Source organism: Odocoileus virginianus, chromosome 10 (genome assembly GCF_023699985.2).
Source record: "Odocoileus virginianus isolate 20LAN1187 ecotype Illinois chromosome 10, Ovbor_1.2, whole genome shotgun sequence".
NCBI lineage: Eukaryota > Metazoa > Chordata > Mammalia > Artiodactyla > Cervidae > Odocoileus > Odocoileus virginianus.
This window is the reverse complement of record NC_069683.1, coordinates 28762296-28785725: the sequence shown is the minus strand read 5'-3', so window position 1 is coordinate 28785725 and position 23430 is coordinate 28762296. Positions and strand designations below refer to the sequence as shown.

At 35.2% G+C, this 23430-nt stretch overlaps 1 protein-coding gene across 3 annotated transcripts in view; it reads right to left on the bottom strand.

Moving 5' to 3' along the window:
* RAB6A (RAB6A, member RAS oncogene family) overlaps window positions 1-23430 on the bottom strand; it is an 85475-nt gene that overhangs the window by 13211 nt on the left and 48834 nt on the right. For 2 of the 3 annotated variants that reach the window (XM_020902775.2, XM_020902777.2), the window contains exons 3-6: window positions 18549-18602; window positions 16879-16984; window positions 14994-15105; window positions 9088-9181 (exon numbers count right to left, since the gene is read on the bottom strand). In XM_020902775.2, the coding sequence (XP_020758434.1) occupies window positions 9088-9181; window positions 14994-15105; window positions 16879-16984; window positions 18549-18602 (366 nt within the window). Of the gene's footprint in view, window positions 1-9087; window positions 9182-14993; window positions 15106-16878; window positions 16985-17050; window positions 17157-18548; window positions 18603-23430 lie in introns of all 3 variants that reach the window. The other variant, XM_020902776.2, reaches the window with a different exon arrangement.

Genomic DNA, 23430 nt, shown 5'->3' with positions numbered 1-23430 from the left:
ACTCAGAAGGAATTTGACATTATTTCTTCAAAATCACTTCTGTTGATATGTTACTCACTGACCAAATAATTCACTTCAAAGATCTACTTATACTGATCTTAGATAAGCAACAACATACAGAATCCAGGAATAAACTAACCTTCAATATTAAGTAAGACCAAGCATGTACATGCTAAATGGTCTCAGCTATTTCATTTATCAGATATTTTAATTTTTACCCCAGTTCAAGACAGACTCCTCTTCTGGTAACAAACAGCACAGCAGCTTGTTAAGGACTAATACTCTTGCAGATAGCAATTATTAACTCTGAACAACTATTTGAAGACTTTCAAGAGTAACAAGAGGAGATACAAACTAGGAGTAATTCAATCCTGGGAAAAATGGAACCCATACTCAGTGCGTGAGAGTCATGCTTATTAACAGGTTTTCCCAAAAGCCAATGCTAGCTTGTACAATAAAGGGCAGTTAGAACTCAAGCAAAAACTAGAGTTTTACATGTTTGAGGTATCAACTGACTACCAGGATGGCTGTACTGATGAAGGAAATAACAAAAAGGAGGGAGCCAAGAGGAGGGGCCCTAAAATCTACACATAAAATTCAAAGAAACCCTCAGTTAACTCCTTAATGGTACATATGCAGGAGAAGCTTTAAGGAGTCACCATGTAGGTGACTTCAAGGAGCTACTTGAAAGCAAAAGCTAGAAAGAATGCTGAAAGAAATGAGCAGAGATTTCAGCTACTGCTTGCATCAGGGATATAGTTTAGAGTTTGAATCTCACCAAGATAGAAAAGCTTGCTAAACATTTCAGGCTTCCTACAGGCCCACCAAAACAATGCGTAATAGCAAGACTACACAAATTCATGATGATCAGCCAGCAACATAACAACCTGCCATAATACAATTCCAAATTTTAGAGAAAAATAACAGAAACCAGAATCTCTATGTATACACTATGCCAAGCACACAATCAAAAATTACTAGATACATGAAAAAAAAAGAAAAATCTACCTAGAATCAAGAGAAAAAGTAAACAGCCAACAGAAATAGGCTCTTAGCTGATCCAGATGTTGGAATTTGTTGTTTAGTCACTCAGTCGTGTCCGACTCTTTTGCGACCCCATAGACTGTAGCCTGTTAGGCTCTTCTGTCCATAGGATTTCCCAGGCAAGAATACTGGAGTGGGTTGCCACTTCCTTCTCCAGGGGATCTTTCTGACCCATGGACTGAACTTGCGTCTCCTGCACTGCAGGTGGATGCTTTACTGATGAGCGATCAGATACTTCCGATGGTGGAATTAGCAGACAAGAATTTCAAAGCAATTACTCAAATATGTTCAAGAACTTGAAGGTAACGATGGCCATAATGATTGAACAGATGGGGAATTCTGACAGAGAAATGGGAATTTTAAGAAATAAAAAAAATTTAGGACTGAATTACAATATCTGAAATAATAAATTTGCTGGATGGACTTCATAACAGTTTAGATAAGGCAGAAAAAGGATCAGTGAACTTGAAGACACATCAATAATAATATATAATCTGAAAAGAGAGGAAAATAAGATTAAAAAAAAAAACAATGAGCAGAGCATTAATGACTAGCAGGCATGGGATAGTATCAAGTCATTTAACAGATGTGCCATTGGAGAAAATAAGAAAATGGGACAGGAAAAATACTTTAAAACAACACATTACAAACAGAGAATGATATAAATTAGAGTTCCCTTCTCATTAAAAACAGTGGAAGCCAGAAGACAACAGAAAGGCAACTTTGAAGTACTCGAAGAGAAAAATCTCTTTTCAAAACAAAATTTTAAAATTTGCAAAAACATTCTTCAAGTGGTCTTTCGGCATATGTGAAAGCAGAGAGAATTTGTCACTAGGAGACCCCTGAAACAGACAGTAAAGAAAGTTATTTAGGTGAAAGAAAAATATCAGGTGAAACGTAGATCTGTAAGAAGGAATGAAGAGCACTGGAAATGGTAAATATATAGGTAAATACAAAGGATTATCTTTTTTCTTTTAATTACTGTCTAAAATGAACATTAAAATATCTATAGGGCTTCCCTGGTGATCTAGTAGTTAAGAATCTGCCTTGCAATGCAAGGGACACTAGTTAGATCCCTGTGCTGGAAGATCCACAAGCTGCAGAGCAACTAAGCCTGTATGCCACAACTACTGAGCCTGCACTCTATAGCCCATGAGCCTCAACTACTGACCCCATGAACTGCAACTATGGAAGCCCATGCACCTAGAGACAGTTCTTCACAAGAGAAGCCACTGCAATGAGAAGTCCATGTAACTAGTCCAAAAGTCCACAACTAGAGAGTAGCCCCCACAAGAGCTGCAACTAAAGAAAGTCCACATGCAGTGGTAAAGATCCACCAGTCAAAACATAAAAGAAGTAAATCTAAAAAAAACCACTTAATATGGAGGTTTATAATAAATGTAAATACAAAATATGTGACAACAAGAATACAAAGGACAGGGTGCAAAATCTCATATGAAATGGCATAATACTAACTCTAATTTAACTCCTAGAGCAACAACTAAAAAGGTTATGAACAAAACCTAAGGATCAAAAGAGGAATTAAAATACAACATAAAAATATTTGATTAAAACAAAAATGACAGAGGGACAGGTAAAAAACAAAGAGAAAGAGGAGAAATAAACCTAACTACAATTAAATCTAAATAAACAAACACTCAAAAGGAAGTTGTCAAACCAGAGGGGGAAAAAAAAGATCCAACTGTATAACATCTACAAGAGACCCACTTTACAAAGAAAAAGACAGACCAAGTAAACAAGTAGAGGGCTGCTGTGGCCATATTAAGATCAGATAACAGAAAGGAGTATTATTAGAGATAAAGAGCAATATTTCTCATTATTTTAAATATTAACATATTAGGAGGATAACAACATTAACATGTATGCATCCAATATCAAAACTTCAAAACACATGAACTAAAAGTTGACAGAAGGAATTCCCTGGTGCTCCAGTAGTTAGGACTCCATGCTTTCACTGCTGAGGGCCTGGGTTCAATTCCTGGTTGGGGAACTAAGTTCCCATGAATACAAATATTGTTATAGAAAAATTTAATACCTCATTCTCAGTAATTGATTGAACTACCTACCTCCCAAAATTACTAAGGCTATCTAAGATTTGAACAATGCTATCAATTGTTTTGACCTAATTGATATTAGGTCACTGACACTGTACCTGACAACTGCAGAAAAGTTTTTCTTTTCCAGGGCACATGGAACATTCCTCAACATAGGCCACATGCCAGGCCATAGAACAAGTCTTGATGAATTACAAATAACTGAAAAGTTACAGAGGATATTCTCTGATCACAGCAGAATTAAATTAGAAGCCAAAACAATAAAATATTTAGAAATGCCTCAAATATTTGGAAATCAAACAACCTATTTCTGTATCTTCATTAACGTGGTCATTACATTTCTCAAAAGTCATCTAATTATAAACTCAAGATGTGTACATATCACTATACATAAATACTTATCTTAATAAACTAATGGAAAAAAGTTCAATGTAAGTTTAGCTAAATTAAAACAAAATCAATGTATCTTTGTCTAAGTTGCAGTCAAGGTACTGAATGAAGGAAAATTCCCCATGTAACCTAGATTTTCTAAGCTTGTTTAGTCTAGCTTAGCAAATTTTTAAGACACAGTCAAGCATAGTCATTAAATTATTAATCAAGCTCAGTATATTATTCTTTCATTCAATGAACATTTACTGAGTTCAGTCTAATGGGAGGCAGAACTGACAAAAAACTTCAATATTAAAAGTGCTACTACAACAAGTAGGAAAGGCACTTAATCTACATTTGATTATGTTTAAATTGGGCTTTTAATTCCATACAGCAAATAGGAATGAAGGAGTGTGTTAGAAAGGACAATCACATACAATGAAAATGTGAGAACACGGTAAACTTCAGGCACTTTAAGAAGTATTGTATGGGTATGTTGTGGCTAAAGATTAGAATTGTGATATATGGAGGGGCCAGATCACATATTCTGAACAGGAGAGCATAGCATACTAAGGAGTTTGCTTAAAATTCAGGATAAAATTCACAGATGTAACCTGAGCAGATCTGTATTTTAAAACAATCACTCTGGCAACAGAATGGAGAGTAAGTAAACTAAAGCTGGGCAACGCTGGAGCAGCTATCAGTTAAAAAGTTATGGGAGCAAGCAAGGCAATAAATAGACAAGTACCTTAATATATCAACAGGAAAAGGAGAATCAACAAGACTTGGTATCTAAATGATGGTCCTAAAGTGTAGATACAACCAAATCAAGAGAGCTTCTGGGTTTCACTACATTTGTCCTCTTACTTTATGAAGACACATTTTAACACTTGGGACACATGACGTTTAATTCCTCATGTTTTGAATTTGGCTTCTACAAAAGATTGACGGGTTTGAGTGTAGGAGGCCTGTCTTCTGTATCTAACAGGGATTAGGGAATTAATACTTGTTCAAACAATTATCACACTGAATGTATTTGATATTATTGACAAACCATCTCTATGGCTTTCTATGTCTTTTTACAAAGTATGGTTTGCATGAGAAATCCCTTGGTATTCTTATTAAAAATGATTATTCTTATCAAAAAGTAATCTAGACTTACTGAATCACTATCCATAAATCATGCCTCAGGAACTAGTAGTTTATATAAACTTTCAGGTAATTGATGCACATTAAAACTGAGACCCATTAATCTCTAATCCTAGGAAAATAAGCACTGAACTCCAACCACACAAGGTGCATTGTCCAGTCAAGAATTGGGCAATGATTACTGGTCAGATTTGATAAGGATTTTACTTAGGAAAATTTGAATTTTTCTATACAACTAATATACAAAGTGGTATCAAAGACTATTTTTTTAAAAAAAGCATTGGGGTGATATAGCGCAACTAAAAAGATAAACACTTCTATTTAAAAAACACTGGTCATTTAAAAAATTAAGTTTTTAAAAGGGATGCTCTAGCTGATTAGTTTTAAGTTCCCTTATAAAAGCTAACTCAAGGAACAGATAATCCATAAAAAAAGGATTATGATTTATTTCTTATCTAAAAGTTAAAATCAGTCAGTAATTTTCACACATGGCAGAAATGCATTTTATATGATGAACTATCTACAGTTGGGGGGAAGATTTTAAACCTACTATTTAAATGTGCTTATTAACATAAGCTTTTAATTTTTAAAAAAATTTTTTCATTATTTCATGGGCATGTGAGAACCCCAGGATTTCTTTCTTCCTCAACTTAATTATATAAGCTGACAAAGCATAGGTCTTTAAATACTGAATTAAAATTCTAACACACCATGGTACTATCTATAAAATAAAAAGTAATGGTTTTTATGAGTTAAGAAGCTACAAAAAAATTAAAAGGCAGTTCTGTTCCAAAGTCTGAAAACAGCAATTTTAGTCACATTTATATTTAAAAAAATAACAAAATCAGGTCCTAACAGAATAGGGACTTCAGCAAAACCACAGGTTCAGACATATCATCTAAATAAGGAGAAATAATAAAGTAGCAAATGGGCTTCAAATTCAGGATAAGATTGTTTTGTAAAAAGTCTCTCTTCATTCTCAATGGCTACCAATATCTGTCTGTACGAGTCAGGCTTCTAGAAAAAACGGCATGGCAAGTGATGAAAATGTTCTAAAGCTGAATTATGGTGATGGTTGCACAATGATGTAAATTTACTGAAAATAACTGAATCGTACACTTAAAAAAAACAAGTGAATTTTGTGGTATACAAATTATACCTCAAGAAAGCTGTTTCTAAACCTACAAGAGTACTTAAGGTTGGGACTAGGGGAACACAGCATCCCCTTCTTTACACATTAACCCAGATCCAAAGATGTCTTGGAGAAGTCCGTATAAGCATATAAGCAACTATTTCACATCCTTATCAAAACATCTGTAATAGAGAAAGGTAGATGAAGCTACCCACTTCTTTGTCTTAATACAGTGACATATAATATTACGGCAACTTTTATTACTCAAACTGTTTAATAAATTCCTTATATACTGGCAGGCTCTGAGAATATATAATTTTGATGGGAAAGCAATTTCAATACAATGTGGTAAGTTCTATAACAGGGGTTTCACAGGGGTCAAGGAGCCATGAAAGCATACAAGAGAGTCATTTATCACTAAGTGATAATACCTGGAGGTATGGTGGAGAATGGGCTTCCCTGGTGGCTCAGATGGTAAAGAATCCACCTAAAATGGGGGAGACTTGGGTTCGATCTCTGGGTTGAGAAGATCCCCTGGAGGAGGAGATTGCACCCACTCCAGTATTCTTGCCTGGAGAATCCCCATGGACAGAGGAGCCTGGTAAGCTACAGTCCATCAGGTCACATAGAGTTAGACACGATCAAGAAACTAAGCACAGAACAGCACAGAGGAGAATGTAAGAGAAAATACCTCTAAACAGCTGACCTCTAAACTGAAACTTAAAAGTATGGGTAGCTATAGATTCAATGCAATCCCTATCAAGCTACCAATGGTATTTTTCACAGAACTAGAACAAATAATTTCACAATTTGTATGGAAATACAAAAAACCTCGAATAGCCAAAGTAATCTTGAAAATAAGAATGGAACTGGAGGAATCAACCTGCCTGACTTCAGACTACACTACAAAGCCACAGTCATCAAGACAGTATGGTACTGGCACAGACAGAAATATAGATCAATGGAACAGAATAGAAAGCCCAGAGACAAATCCACGAACCTATGGACACCTTATCTTCAACAAAGGAGGCAAAGATATACAATGGAAAAAAGACAAGTTCTTTAACAAGTGGTGCTGGGAAAACTGGTCAACCACCTGTAAAAGAATGAAACTAGAACACTTTCTAACACCATACACAAAAATAAACTCAAAATGGATTAAAGATCTAAATGTAAGACCAGAAACTATCAAACTCCTAGAGGAGAACATAGGCAAAACACTCTCCGACATAAATCACAGCAGGATCCTCTATGACCCACCTCCCAGAATATTGGAAATAAAAGCAAAAATAAACAAATGGGACCTAATGAAACTTAAAAGCTTTTGCACAACAAAGGAAACTATAAGTAAGGTGAAAAGACAGCCCTCAGAATGGGAGAAAATAATAGCAAATGAAGCAACAGACAAAGGATTAATCTCAAAAATATACAAGCAACTCCTGCAGCTCAATTCCAGAAAAATAAATGACATAATCAAAAAACGGGCCAAAGAACTCAACAGACATTTCTCCAAAGAAGACATACAGATGGCTAACAAACACATGAAAAGATGCTCAACATCACTCATTATCAGAGAAATGCAAATCAAAACCACAATGAGGTACCATTACACGCCAGTCAGGATTGGCTGCTATCCAAAAGTCTGCAAGCAATAAATGCTGGAGAGGGTGTGGAGAAAAGGGAACCCTCTTATACTGTTGGTGAGAATGCAAACTAGTACAGCCACTATGGAAAACAGTGTGGAGATTTCTTAAAAAACTGGAAATAGAACTGCCATATGACACAGCAATCCCACTTCTGGGCATACACACTGAGGAAAACCAGATCTGAAAGGGACACGTGCACTCCATGTTCATCGCAGCATTGTTTATAATAGCCAGGACATGGAAGCAACCTAGATGCCCATCAGCAGACGAATGGATAAGGAAGCTGTGGTACATATACACCACGGAATATGACTCAGCTGTTAAAAAGAATTCATTTGAATCAGTTCTAATGAGATGGATGAAACTGGAGCCCATTATACAGAGTGAAGTAAGCCAGAAAGATAAAGAACATTACAGCATACTAACACATATATATGGAATTTAGAAAGATGGTAATGATAACCCTATATGCAAAACAGAAAAAAGAGACACAGATGTACAGAACAGACTTTTGGACTCTGTGGGAGAAGGCAAGGGTGGGATGTTTCGAAAGAACAGCATGTATATTATCTATAGTGAAACAGATCACCAGCCCAGGTGGGATGCATGAGACAAGTGTTCGGGCCTGGTGCACTGGGAAGACCCAGAGGAATTCGGTGGAGAGGGAGGTGGGAGGGGGGATCAGGATGAGGAATACATGTAACTCCATGGCTGATTCATGTCAATGTATGACAAAACCCACTGCAATGCTGTGAAGTAATTAGCCTCCAACTAATGAAAAAAAAAAAAAGTATGGGTAGGTATCAGTCAGGAAAGAAGAAAATGAGTATTCTAAGCAAAGAGAACACAGCATGAATACAGATATGGAGCCATGAAACCGTATACTATGAGGAGGGCATTAATGCCAATTCAGTGTTACTTACATATGTTTCAAGGTAAAGAGAATTGGGGAGAGCCAAAAATGAAAATAATATAGAGAATTTTTCATAAAGCTCAACTTACACAGTTTCAAGGATTTAATTTTACCCCTTTACTGATAACATACAATTAAAAAATAATTTATTGGGAGGTAAAGCCTATAATCTGGGACCAGTACTCTATACGATATGTAGACCTGAAGAATTAAGCAGGTAAGTTTTTGGTTACCCCATCTTTAAGGTAACAGCTTGATAAAGTGAAGTCTCCCCATATTTTCCTGTTCCCCAAAATAGGAATAAACACTGTTATGAACACTGTTAATACCAGCAGTTATTAAGGATAAAATAATCAGAATGTATTTTTATAACAAGCAAAATACCAAGCCTGAAAGCAAATACTTGTTTTATCATATTATCATCAAATACTAAAATGAAGAAAATTCACCTTAAAACAAGGCAGTAGGGATGCAGTGAGAGTATGGCGAGTTTACAACCCAGCAATCATTTTGTCATCATAATGAAACACTCGTTTTAGGAACAATCTGTAAAGTTTGACAAGTCTCTTCTCTCTTTTTCCCAAACTATGCCACATTTAGATTTTTCACTGTTCACTGTAGTATACTGCTAATTCATGAGGCCTGCTACTGTCAACTGGAAGAAAATCTTACACTAGAGAATAGAAAACTCATACAAATATTTTAAAATATATTTTTTCAATTTGATAACTTCAACCCACTCATTCTCAAATAACTTACCTGCTTTACATTGTATCCTGCCTTTGCACTAGTTTCAATAAACATAACATTCAGCTCTTTGGCTTTCCTCTCTCCTTCCTCAATTGACACTTGCCTGTAGAAAAATAAAAAAAACAAATCCACCTTTTTGAAAGATGATGATATGAAGATTATAAACAAGGTTCTGAACTTTTCCTAATATGGTGCTGGTTATACAGGTAATACTAGTTTGAAAATTTATCAAACTGCATATACTTAAAATTTGCGCACTTCTTAAGTCAGAAAGACAAATACCATATATCACTTACATATGGGATCTAAACATAAAAAACAAACCTGTGGCTGCTGAGGAAGGGAGGGATGGAGTGGGAGTTTGGGGTTAACAAATTCAAACTATACAGAGTGGATAAACAACAAGAACCAGAGGTATAGCACAGGGAATTATATTTAATATTTTATGATAAACTATAATGGAAAAGAATATATAAAAAAAAGAATGCATACATAACTGAATCACTTTGCTATACAGCAGAAATTAACACATTATAAATCAACTACACTTAAAATCTGTGTACTTCTGTATTTTCACCCAACTAAACATTTTTTAAAGTCTCTTTTTTTTCTTAAATGATTTGCTTTTACCGGCTGAGCTCACTTGTATTTTTTAAATTTTAAAAACTTTAATAACTTAATGGGTTGGCCAAAAAGTTCATTTGGGTCTCCTGTAACCGTTTACAGAAAAACCCGAACAAACTTTTTGGTCAACCCAATATTTTTCTCTTAATATCAGATTATAAATATTTAGTTTTGTGATTAAAAGTTTTTAATGTAAAACAATTTTTAATGGCTAGACATTTTTCTATTTTAATCAGTCTCAAAGTATTAAAAATGTATGTTGCTTTCAAATTTTACATTACTGTGAAAAATGTTGCTATGGACATCTTTGTGCTTTGAGCACTTTGGATCATCTCTTTAGGTTGGATTTTGTGGATTTCTGTAACTGGAACAAGTGAGTCAAAGACACGTATGTTAAAGTTTCTTGATACACAGTATTAATGCTTCTCTTACAGGGAAGTTTCTCAAGACGTCAGCTCTTCAAGAGCAGTGTTCTCTCATTTATCCTGGTATTCCTAGTGCCCAGCAATCATATAGGTGTTTAATGAATAAGCAACTCTTCTAATTAACTGGATCTAAACTATCAGCTGATAAATCTTGCTTCTTACAAAACAGAAAACCAAAGCAATGTAAGAGAATTTCTACAAGCTCGCACCACAACTATCCTACAATCTACTTGTGTGTGCCTCATATTCTATCTCTAGATCCACAACTGTGGAAGAACTGTCCTTATTCCTCAAACTTATACCAATGTAGTAGATTCTGCTCTCTTCTTGTCTACAAGAAGACATTATTCTACAATTTCTCCATCTTCTAAAAGCAAAATCATTCTTTATATATAACACTTCAACTGTTAATGCTTTATTCTATCTGCTTGTTATATCCACTCATTCTCTATGTATTCATGAATAAATTTTTTTAAATGTTTTTTTAACCATCTGAAAGTAAGCTGACAATCAGCAGCAGAACTTTAAACACTTCAGCAGTATGGATTTCCGAAAAACAATGATTTCAGATGCCCTAAAACTTTCTCGTTGGACCTTTTCTCTATGTACAATTACTGCCTTGGAGATCTTATGCAGTCTCATGGCTTTAAATATCATCTATATGCTGATGACTCTCAACTTATATATCTATCTTGGACTGCTGCTCTGAACTGCATGCTCATAAGCCAACTGCCTACCTGACCTCTAATTATCAGGATAGCTAATAGCCATTCTACACTTAAAATGACCAAAAGCTAAAGTCATGATATTCCCTCCCAAACTGTTTCTTTATGCAGTCTCTCCTGTCTCAGTTAATGATGGCTTCTCAGGCCAAAAATCTAGGGGTCATTCTTGATGACTCCTTCCCCAACATCATATATTCCATCCATCAGTATATATCCTATCCATCGCATCAGTATATCCTGTCAGTTCTATCTTCAAAATATCTAAATTTGACCATTGATCACAAGTTACCACTATCCTGGTCCAAGTCATCATTATTTCTTGCTTGGAATAAAGTCTAGTTTATCCTCCTCTCTTCTCCCCTTATGCATTTTCAACAGAGCAAACAGTGACCTATGAGAAGCCACTCCTCTGCTTAAACCCTCCAATCTCATCCAGAAAGTTTTTACTTTGTGCTACATGATCTGGCCTTCATTATCTTTCATTTCATTTCATTTCCATACTGCTCTTTCCATCATTCTCTTTATCAGTTATATACACTTCCTTCCTTGCTGTCTCTCAAATAAGTGTATTCCCAACTCAGTAATTTTGTATTTTCTGAGTCATCTGCCTAGGACCTTTTCTTCCTCAACATACTTGCATAGTTACTCCCTCACTTCCTTAGCTTCTTTATTCAAAAGTCACCAGTCATCTTCTCAGGGAGGTTTTCCACTGCTATCCCATCTAGCATCACAAACTTGTCCTTAACATTTCATATTCCTTTTCCCTGCTTTATTCTCACCCTTTGCACGTATCACTATCAAACATCCAATTTTTTCCTTTATTTACTTATTGCCTGGTTTATTCACTAGAATAAAATCTCCTTGAAGATTTTAGTTCACTATCATAAGAGTAGCCTGCTCTGAGGCACACATGATACTCAATAAACATCTCCCGAATCAATGATTATCAGTCCATAAACCCTCCATGTGAAGGATTCCACGTAGAAATTCTAACTAGTTGTAGAACTATAAGTCACCTCAATAAAATGGTTGAAAGTTAGCTATACCAAGGTTCACAACTGTGGTTTGGATTTGTCAGAAGCACCTAGAAAGACTGGGACTTCCTAGGTTGTGCTAGTGGTAAAGAACCTGCCTGCTAATACAGGAGACACAAGAGACACAGGTTTGATCCCTGGGTCAGGAAGATCCCCTGGAGGAGGCCATGGCAACCCACTCCAGTATTCCTGCCTGGAGAATCCTGATGGACAGAGGGGCCTAGCAGGTTACAGTCCATTGGGTTCCACAGAGTCAGACATGACTGAAATGACTTTGCACGCACATACCTAGAAAGATTAATTAGAACATAGATTCAAGGGACCTACTCTGGATTAACTGAATCTGGAAGGAGGCTCAGAAACATCAAAAATTTTAAAGTTGACCACAATCCTCTATAGCCAGAATCTTAGAAGAGGGTCTAATATGCCATGTTTACCAAGTGATTCTCAGGTTTGAACATCTGCGAAGCACTGGGCTACAGAGGACAAAAAGAATACTGAACATCTAGGTGCTAAGACACTAACAGATATATTCCAGTCTTTCCTCCAGGTTTTCATGAAAAAACTAATTGTCAAAGAAAGTGGAAAAGGTCATTTAACTTTAAATTGCTGTTATTAAAACTTTTTTTTCTGATTACAACAGTAATTTTTAAAAGACCATCACAATAAACTCCTATATAATCCCACTCTCTTCCCAAAAAAAACTAGTTAAGTTTCATATATTCTTACACAGATTTGTTCTAGGCCAAAGATCCATCTTATTTATTTATTTGTTTTAAAGACAAAAGATTCAGGTATACGCATTGATCAAGGGTTTTTCTTAAGCTTCATGTGTAAGCCAGCAATAAAGTCCTCCTTTTTTTTTTTTTCACTGACTAGAAGAATTTCATTTATATTAATAAAATACTACTACTACTAGCAGTCATTCAGACTGATTTTAATTCTTTAATATTACAAGTAATGGTACAATAATAACTACTGTATGTTCATCTTTTCACATTTCTGTGGGTGTATCTATGGAATAAGTTACTGAAGGTGGATTTCAGTCAAAAAGTATTTTAAATACTGATGTTAAACTGTTTCTGCTAAAAACTGTATTAGTCACATTTTCAGTGTATGAGAGCTCTTATCTATTCAGACACTTGATGATACAGTGCACTACCAATCTTTTGAATAATGGCCAACCTAATAGGTGAATATAATTTTTATATTTATGTATTCAAACTTATCAATCTTTCCCGTTAAGGCATTAGGATTCCATGTTATGCTTATGAAAGGCCACCTACTACCAAAGATTTACTTTTAATGCTGTAAAAAATTAAAAAAATTTTTTTTTCTCATTTAAAAATTATTTTATTGGGAATTTCAGATTAATAGATAAATACTGTATGTAAAACAGATAAACACCAAGGACCTACTGTATGGCACAGGGAACTACATTCAGTATCTTATAATAAGCTATAATGGAAAAGAATCTCAAAAAGGATAAATACATATATATGTATTAGTATAACTGAATCATTTTGCTATATACTTGAAACACTACAAATCAACTATACTTCAATTTTTAAAAAAAGGCAACTGTTACATTAATAAAATAAAATAGATGAAGTAATAAATAATGATAAAAATATATGAAAAAACAAAATTATTTTAATGGAATGAACAAGACTCCAATTCTTTTAGTTTATTAATTAAAATTTTTTAAGACTCTAATTCTTTTAAATGTGAAAGCTAATAGGCAATAGTCTGGCAAAAATTACTGAGAAAGAAGTTCTAAAGCAATGGACAAATATTATCTTAAAGAAAAATTACTATAAACATAATTTAGATAACTTTCTATATCTGTATACCCAACTACTATGCAGTAAAAGAACAGCCACTTGCATGCATCCTTTTAGATAACTCCAGCTATAAAGAGAAATAAATATATATATAATCTTTCTTTTAATAGTGAAGGTATCCTGGGACTCTCCACTACAAAAATATATACATATAAGATCTTCAAATTCTCATAGTGAAGATAAACAAAGAAAATCTATATAACAGCATTGACGTCCGAAAAATGATTTTCATAAAGAAAAGATGAAGTCAAAAAAAAAAAGGATGAAGTCATATGCTGAATTTACTTTTAAATAAAAAAAGACTTTCTTGCCAATTCCAAATGAGGTACTGTGAGCAAAAATAGGCTTTACATTTCATAAGTCTTTGAACATACTGTATTTCTTTCTAACATTTAAATTAACAGCAAAAGTTCATTACTAGAATTTCAATATTAAACTAATGAATAAACAAATAATAAATAGTAAAAACTTCAAATATTAAATTGTCAAGATTACTAAAAACAATATGTAGAAGATCACTGAGGAATGCTAAAGGCAGATATTCAAGCCATGGGCTCTACAGTGAATGTTAATACATTTTGCATCCTGTGACTTGAATATGTCTTTGCTCATTTGACTAAGGTATCACAATCAAGCTATTCAGTTCAACCTCACAGTCTGGCTCAACCATACAATTAAAAAAAGAAAAGAAAAAACTACACTACTGAATTATAATGAATATTTATAAGGCTAGCAAAAGAGTGTGCATTTAATCATTATGAATACGTTTTTAAAGACAGGATTGGTTTTTAAAAATATTTTGTTCTCTAACAGAATACTGCTTTTATTTATTAATATGAGGCCTAAAAAATGCAAAATAGCTATCAGCTTCATGTATAAACAATCTTGCATGAGTTATTTATATGGGGGCTTACACAAACAAAAAAATTTATTTTCCTTTAAGGACTGAGTTTAATGTGTTGGGTTTTTTTTTTTGCCACACTGTGGGGTTTGTGGGATCTTAAGTTTCCCAATGAGAGATTGAACCCATGCCCCGTGGCAGTGAAAGCGCACAATCCTAACCATTGGACTACCAGGGAGTTTCCAGGACTGAGTTTACCTATTTCAGGTTCTTATATTAAAGAAAAATGATGGAGGCATAAGATTAAGGAGTAAAAATTCTCCTTTTAAAACTAACAAAAATAATAGGATTCACTAACAAAAATAATAGGCTGCTTAACAAAGAAATCAAACATTCCATATACATATGAAATCATTCCATACCTCTTGTCAGCAAGATCTGTTTTATTTCCTACTAGCATGATGATAACATCACTTCCTCTTTCTGTTCTGACATCATCAATCCATTTTGTAGTTTGCTGGAAGGAGTTAACATCTGGTATACAGGAAGGTGGACAGAGATTAGTGATATTGCAAGTAACTTCCCAAGTGAAGGACCAAAAAAGGGGGAAAAAAAAAAGCACTGGAAGTTGGAAGGGAGGTGGCACATTAGAACCCACCCTTAATGTGCCTGCAACATAACTCCATTTTATCTGAGTACAAATATCAGTGATCTAAACAAATCACAAGAATAAAATCCACAAGGTACATTTTATAATAGTTTAAAATTTTGGGACATGACCAGGTGAGTATAATATACTATAACTGAAAAAAAATATTTAAATGATGAAAGGATAGCTATGGCAGATAATATGGTGTCATGTTGCCACAATGCTCTTTTGATTACTTACACATACCAAACGTGACAAAGAAAGCATCTCCAAAAGAACGTCAGCCAGTAAGTCCCAACACATCCACAAAATCTGTAAAGCCTTTCAATAGCTTTCAACACCACTCTGTTTGCATTGCTTATTCAGTTTGTGATCACTTTAACTTGGAGTTTATTAGTTTAACGTACCAGAATCACTTATAATGAAACCCATCTTTTCCAGCCCTGGAGTCTAAGTAGAGTACTTCAATAATTCTTACAGCAGCTAAAGAAAACAATTTGCTAATATTTTAACCACATGTGCACAAATTTCAAAGAATACACCTGATTTTACTTGATTTGGTTAAAGTAAGCACAAACATTTTAAAGCTGCAAAACTTGTGACAGCACAATAATGAACATACATTTTAAAACAGGTAGCAACCCAAAGGAAAGCTTCAAGAAAAGAAGGACTGCATTTGGCACCTAACCAAAATAAAAAGTTTCTAAATATAAACCTCTAACTTATAATTCTGTCATTGTAATTATTTTTAAGTAGATATGATTTCTGTTTGAGCAAATTTGTAAAAATGTATGCTAACATTATGTTTTTAAAGAAGTCTAAGATGTGGTACTATCCTGGTTTTCCTATAAATTATGGACCATTAAATGGAATGATAACCAAATATTGCCTAATATATCATAAACTAATTTACAAAGATAATTTTAATCAGACAGCATTTCCCTGTCAGTCATCAATGTTCTATTCAAAATTTACAGTCACTTAAAATGCCAAAGGCATTATTATTCAGTCTTGAGGGAAAAGAAAAAGGAAGACCATCACTTGTTTTAGTCTCCCATTTAAATGTTTTTCTTGGAGAGAAAAGTGTCACTTGTCAGCAACAAAACAAATAAACTAGTCAGAGAATCCAGATTTCACTCAAATGAAAATGATTAATAGAAATTAAGTTTTCTCTGCTCTTCCTCTATAAAGAGGATGGCTGGAAGGTGAAAGCAGAGAAAAGCTGGTTATCAGAACCTTTTAACAGCCTCAGTAGAAGAAGCCTTGAAGGATTTGGAAAACTTTGCAAGAGACATAAATGCAGATTATTTTGCTTTAGAGAAATCTGAAATCAAATTAAATACAAAAGGAGACACTCTTCTAACCATAATTATGGTGTAGCTTAGGGATAACAGGATACTAAGAAAGCCTTGGAGAGGGTTCACAATTAGACCCATACGAAAATTTCTGGGGCAAAAAACCCTGGCACAGTAGAAATAAGATATATTGGTACAAACAGTGAAGCAAATACTCTGACCTAGCTGGTGTGTGATTGGTTGGTATGATAAAACTCAATTTTACATGCCAGTATAGAAAACAAGCACAAAACAAGAACATGCATGCAACTAAGCTAAAGGTTGAAAGAAGATTAGAAATGCGTAATTTCCCCCCCCACTCACTTGTGATATCATAAACAACAACTGCCACAGTGGAGTCACGAATGTAGCTAGGAATCAAGCTCCTGAACCGCTCTTGACCTGCTGTGTCCCATAATTGCAATCGTACCTAACAATAAAATCAGTCAAACAAGCAAGAAAAATAAGAAAGGTCAACCCGTTGCAAAATACCTACTTGTGATATCGTAAACTACTACGGCTGCAGCAGAATCACGGATGTAACTGGGAATGAGGCTACGGAAACGTTCCTGACCCGCAGTATCCCACAGCTGCAGCCTGATCTGTGGGATGGGAAAAAATAAATAAAAAAAAAAAAAACAAAAACAAAAAACAAACTCATACTAAAAAGAAAAAAGAAATAATGTTTTTAAAGGGAGGAGGGTGGCAAGGAGGTAAAAAGGAAAACTCATGCAAAAGGGTGCAGGGAGGTGAGGAATGAAAACAACATAAAATTCCTTTCCTTTTTCAAAAGGGAGTAATATTTAAAATTTGCTTGCTCTGAAGGTACGTAACTCAAAAAAAAAAAAAAAAAAAAAGCAACAGGAAAGATTTCACAGGATGAGAAGCACAGCTTCCTTTTTATGCCCCCTCTCTACAACCTCTCTTTGAATCCTATACCTTCCGGACAGCACAAGCAGACTGCTCATGTTCAAATAGTGAAAATAAAAGAGAAAAACAAAGGTAAATGTCAATGATCAGCCCCTCTGAAATGAAAATAAAATGTCTCTTTTCTCTACTGGATACAGAACACTTTGAAATTGGATCTCTGACTACTGTGCTTGTTCTCCCACACATTTATTTCTAGAACATTATTATATAATCTAGCAAAAAAAGAGAAATATCTTTTTGCAACTCTACTTAAACATGTCTTTACTTTCTTCTTCACAACTACATTCCAGGAAGAAAAGCCTGAAAACAAGCATTAAGTTCTTTTACCATCATAAAGCAGTTTCTGTTTTCAAATTTTAAGAAATGGAATATTATATATTAAAACATAAAGGAGAACATCCAAAAGAAAAAGACTCACAAACTTAAAGAAATGGCATTAGAGATAATGCTTTTTGGGTATAGGTCCCAAAATAATGCATTTAAGAGAGTTACTGTTTAGGTGACAAGAATCTCTTCAAGGGACAGCAGGCTAGAATACAGAATTTATATCACACTTAAAAGGGAGCATTCCAAAAGATGGAAGACAAAAATCTAACAAGGAGATACACATTACTTTTGTCTATTCACAGTCACTTTGGTATATACCATATTCCCACAAAGCCTGGAAGTTCCCAGATTGTGTGATATTCAAATGAAATGTCTGAATGGTTCAGAGTGGTATACAAAAGGTCTTTAGCGGCTCTAATTTCTTCATGAAAATATTCTTACCTCAATGCTATCTGTTGTAATATTCCAAGAAAAGACAATAAATTTTGTTCATCAAGCCTAGGGTTATCAGAGTATCACAAATAATGGCTTTCTCTCCCCTTTGGAGTCTACTTGAGGATAAAAAATTCAAAGTGCTAAGTACTATTCATTCTTTAATAGTTTTCCTCAAGGCCTGTACGCTAACTTTGGCAACTTTGCTAAGTACTTCTTACGGCAACAATCACTGATGATAGCTTTAAGCATAACATTCTGTCCTGCGGAGTTGCAGAAAAGTGCACACTGAAAACACTACTCACTGTTCGATCCTCCAAGTACATTGTTTTTGATAAAAAGTCAATGCCAATTGTTGCCTATAAAACAAAACAGAACAAAGAAGTTAAAAACAGTAATAATTTAATGACAATGAGCAGTTTAGAGTTCAAGTGGGCATTATGATTGTAGAAAAAATAATGAATAAATATATAAACTACCATAGCCAAATAATAAATGAATAAAATTTTCATTGATAATGGCTTTTACCTATTGAGCACTTGCTGTACATTAGAAATTCTTTTGGGCCCTTTACATGATCATCTTTAATCCTAATACATCTCTACAAAGTAGCTACAAGCATCATTATTTTTCTCATTTTATACAAAACAATATTAGGGTTTGGAAAAGTTATGTAACTTGTCTAAGGACACACAACTTCTGTGGAGTTGGGACTAAAATTCTAGCTCTTTGTAATACATAATTCTATATTCACTTTATATAAATATACTTAAAAAACCTATCTTTATATACATATTTTATAATTTCATGTATCATATATGTTCATATGTTATACATTTTATATACACTTTATACATATACTTGTGGTATAATACACAACTGCTCTTTTAAAAAGTCTTTCAAAAAATGGTTAAGAGGGTTAAAGAGTAGTTTTTGGTTCACAGCAAAACTGAGACAAAGGTTCAGAGATTCCCTTTTGCCCCTGCCCTCACATACGCAGAGCATCCCTATTATCAACATCCCCCAGCAGAGCGGTAGTACATGTTACGAATGATGAACTTACACTGACAGTGATGTAATTCTTAAAAGACAAGCTTTGTTTTTAAATTGTGGTAAAACAAATACAGGCTTCCCTGGTAGCTCAGCAGTAAAGAATCTGCCTACCAATGCAGGAGATGAGGGTTTGATTCCTGGGTCAGCAAGGTTCCCTAGAGAAGGAAAACCCACTCCAGTATTCTTGCCTGGGAAATCCCATAGACGGGGGTACCTGGTAGCCTACAGTCCATGGGGTTGCAAAGAGTTGGACACTATTTAGCAACTAAACAACAACAAAAATATACACACAATAAAATATGATATTTTAACTATTTTAAGTATATGATAAATGGCATTAATTATATTCACAACTGTATAACTGTAATATTTACAAAAGTTTTTCACCACCCCAAACAGAAATTTTGTACCCATTAAGCAATACCAAATTACAGTGTATGGATATACCATTTGTTTATCCATTCATCTACTGATGGACACTGGCTATTTAAGAGTTCCTATTTTCAACTCTTTTTGGTATATAATTAAGGAGTAAAACTGCTGAGCCATACGGTAATCCTTTTTAACTTTGTGAGGAAAGTTTCTATAGCAGTGGCACTATTTTATTTTAATTAATTAATTATCAGTTAATTTTTCTTTATGGTCATGCTGCATGGCATGCGGGATCTTAGTTCCTGGACCAGGGTTTGAAGCCGTACCTCCTGCAATGAAAATGCAGTCTTAACCACTAGATCATCAAGGAAGTTCCCAGCTGCACTATTTTAAATTCCCACTAGTGATATATGGAACAACAGAGTGGTTCCAAATCAGAAAAGGAGTATGTCAAGGCTGCATATTGTCAACCTGCTTATTTAACTTATATGCATATTACATCATGAGAAACGCTGGGCTGGATTGAGCACAAGCTGGAATCAAGATTGCTGGGAGAAATTATCAATAACCTCAGATATGTAGATGATACCACCCTTATGGCAGAAAGTGAAGAAGAACTACAGAGCCTCTTGATGAAAGTGAAAGAGGAGAGTGAAAAAGTTGGCTTAAAGCTCAACATTCAGAAAACTAAGATCATGGCATTCAGTCCCATCACTTCATGGCAAATAGATGGGGAAACAGTGGCTGACTTTATTTTTTTGGGCTCCAAAATCAGTGCAGATGGTGATTGCAGCCATGAAATTAAAAGACGCTTACTCCTTGGAAGAAAAGTTATGATCAACCTAGACAGCATATTAAAAAGCAGACATTATTTTGTCAACAAAGGTCCGTCTAGTCAAGGCTATGGTTTTTCCAGTAGTCATGTTATGGATGTGAGAGTTGGACTATAAAGAAAGCTGAGCGCAGAAGAATTGATGCTTCTGAACTGTGGTGTTGGAGAAGACTCTTGAGAGTCCCTTGGACTGCAAGAAGATCCAACCAGTCCATCCTAAAGGAGATCAGTCCAGGGTGTTCATTGGAAGGACTGATGTTGAAGCTGAAACTCCAAAATTTTGGCCACCTGATGATGCAAAGAGCTGACTTATTTGAAAAGATTCTGATGTTGGAAAAGATTGAAGGCAGGAGGAAAAGGGGACAACAGAGGATGAGATGGTTAGATGGCATTACCGAATCAATGGACATGAGTTTGGGTAAACTCCGAGAATTGGTGATGGACAGGGAGGCCTGGCGTGCTGCAGTTCGTGGGGTCACAAAGAGTCGGACACGACTGAGCGACTGAACTGAACTGAACCGGGTTAGATCCTGGGTCCAGGAAGATTTCACATGTTGCAGAGCAGCTAAGCCCGTGCACCACAACTACTGAGCCTGTGTGCCCAGAGCCTGCACTCCACAAGAGAAGCCACTGCGCTGAGAAGCCTGCACACAACACCTCAAAGAAGAGCAGCCCCCTTTCTCCACAACTAGAGAAAGCCTGTGCAAAGCAACGAAGACCCAGGGCAGCCAAAAAAAATTTTTTGTCACTTTGTTATTGGTTTGTACAAGTTCCTATATATTATGGATATTAAATCCTTATCAGATATGTAACTTTCAAATATTTCCCCTTATTCTGTAGGTTGTGCCTGGTGTCTCTGCTGAAAATCAATTGTGCGTGTGCATATATACATACATACATACATAAATATGGATTCTCGATCCTATTCCATGGGGCTTTCTAGGTGATGCTAGTAGTAAAGACTCCACCTACCAATGCAGGAGACAAAAGAGACACAGGTTTGATCCCTGGGTCAGGAACATCCCCCGGAGAAGGAAATGGCAAGCCACTTCAGTATTCTTGCCAGGAGAATCCCATGGACAGAGAAGCCTGGTGGGCTACAGTCCATGGGGCTGCAAAGAATCGGACACAACTGATCCTACTCCATTGTGTCTACATACCATTACCACACTATCTTAACTACTGTAGCTTTGTAGGAAATTCCCAAATTGGGAAGTGTGAGTCCTCCAACTTTTTCAAATTTTTCAGTTATGTCTTGGCTATTGCAAATTATGATTAATCTCTTCATATCTACAAAAAATGGCACGGGAATTTTGAAAGGATTGCAATGAATTTTGCAGTTTGCTTTGAGTAGTTGGTATTGACATCTTTTTTTCCAGAGAGATTCATTTTATATTTATTTATTTTTTGGTTGTGCTGGGCCTTCACTGCTGCACAGTCTTTTCTCTAGTTGCAGAAAGTGGGGGCTACTCTCTGCTGTGCTGCATGGGCTTCTCATTTTGTGGTAGCTTCTCCTGTTGAGGAGCTCAAGCACTAGGTCATTCGGGCTTCAGTAGTTGCAGTCCATGGGCTCAGCAGTTGTGGTTCCTGGGTTCTAGAGCACAGGCTCAATAGTTGTGGCTCACAGGCTTAATTGCTCCATGGCACGAGGGATCTTCCCAGACCAGGAATCAAACCTGTGTCTCCTATATTGGCAGGTGGATTCTTAACCACTGAACTACCAGGGAAGCCAAGTATTGACATCTTAACAACACTACGTTTTCTGATTCATTTACCTGGGATGTCTCTCCATTTAATTAGGTCTTCTTTTATTTTTTTGAGTAATTTTGTAGGTTTCAATTTCACACACACTTATATTTTAAAACAAACAACAACAAAAGCAGCAGCTTCCTCCTTTATCCCAAACTATGTGACTCACATACAACCTAGTACTAATTCTACCTTATGACATTCAATTTGAGAATTATATCCCACTCTTTCATATGGTAGACTGGGCTTATAAACTTGAATTACTATGCAAAAGAATCTAATCGACAAACCCCAGGAATGTACAGGAGTGCCATGGCTGCATTTAAGAAATCTGACTAGTAGAACTTCATTTACTCAAGACAGTGTGGCAGAGGTAGTTAACTACCCACACAAATATCCATCTACTCCTTCTTCCTTACTAACACAATCAAACATTTATTTAAATCCATAATTTTCCCATTTGAAAAACTACATTTTCCAGCCTTCTTTGAACTTTAAATAAATGGGGTTAACTCAGTTGGGAGGTAGATTCTTTTCCCCCTTTCATCCTTCTTCCTTCCTGAACTGTGGATACCAAGGCTGGAATCCAGGAATCACTCAGTAACCATGAGGCAAAATTCAATATGGAAATTATAGATTAGATTAGGTTAGACAGAAAATCGAAGGAGTTTTGCTCCTGGATGACCATGGAGTTGCCACACTAGCTCTGAAACACACTACCTTTACACTTCTTCTACATGAAAAATAATTCTCATATCACTTATCAATGTTATTTTGTTTGCTATAAACAGCTGAAAATAATTTTTAATGGCTATAAATAGAAACAAGCATTTTCACATCTCACAATCAAGACATAAATGTTTTTACAATTAGTACAAAGTCAGACTTTACAACAGTCCCCTCCTTCTATTATATTATCCAAGTTTTGGGGCATCATTTATACCACTGAACTCATAAAGATCAAAACTAATTTGAAAAATAGTCTGCTGCTGCTCTTCTTTTTATAGTTAATTTTATTTCAAGCTGAGCTACTAGAGCAAAGAAGTTGATCAGCTATAAGAATTAAGCCACCTCCAACTAATAAAAATAAATGAAAAAAAAAAAAAAAAAGAATTAAGCCAATAGCTGGAAGAACAGAAAGGAGATGGCTAAGAAACTAAACATTATCAACTATTTCAGCA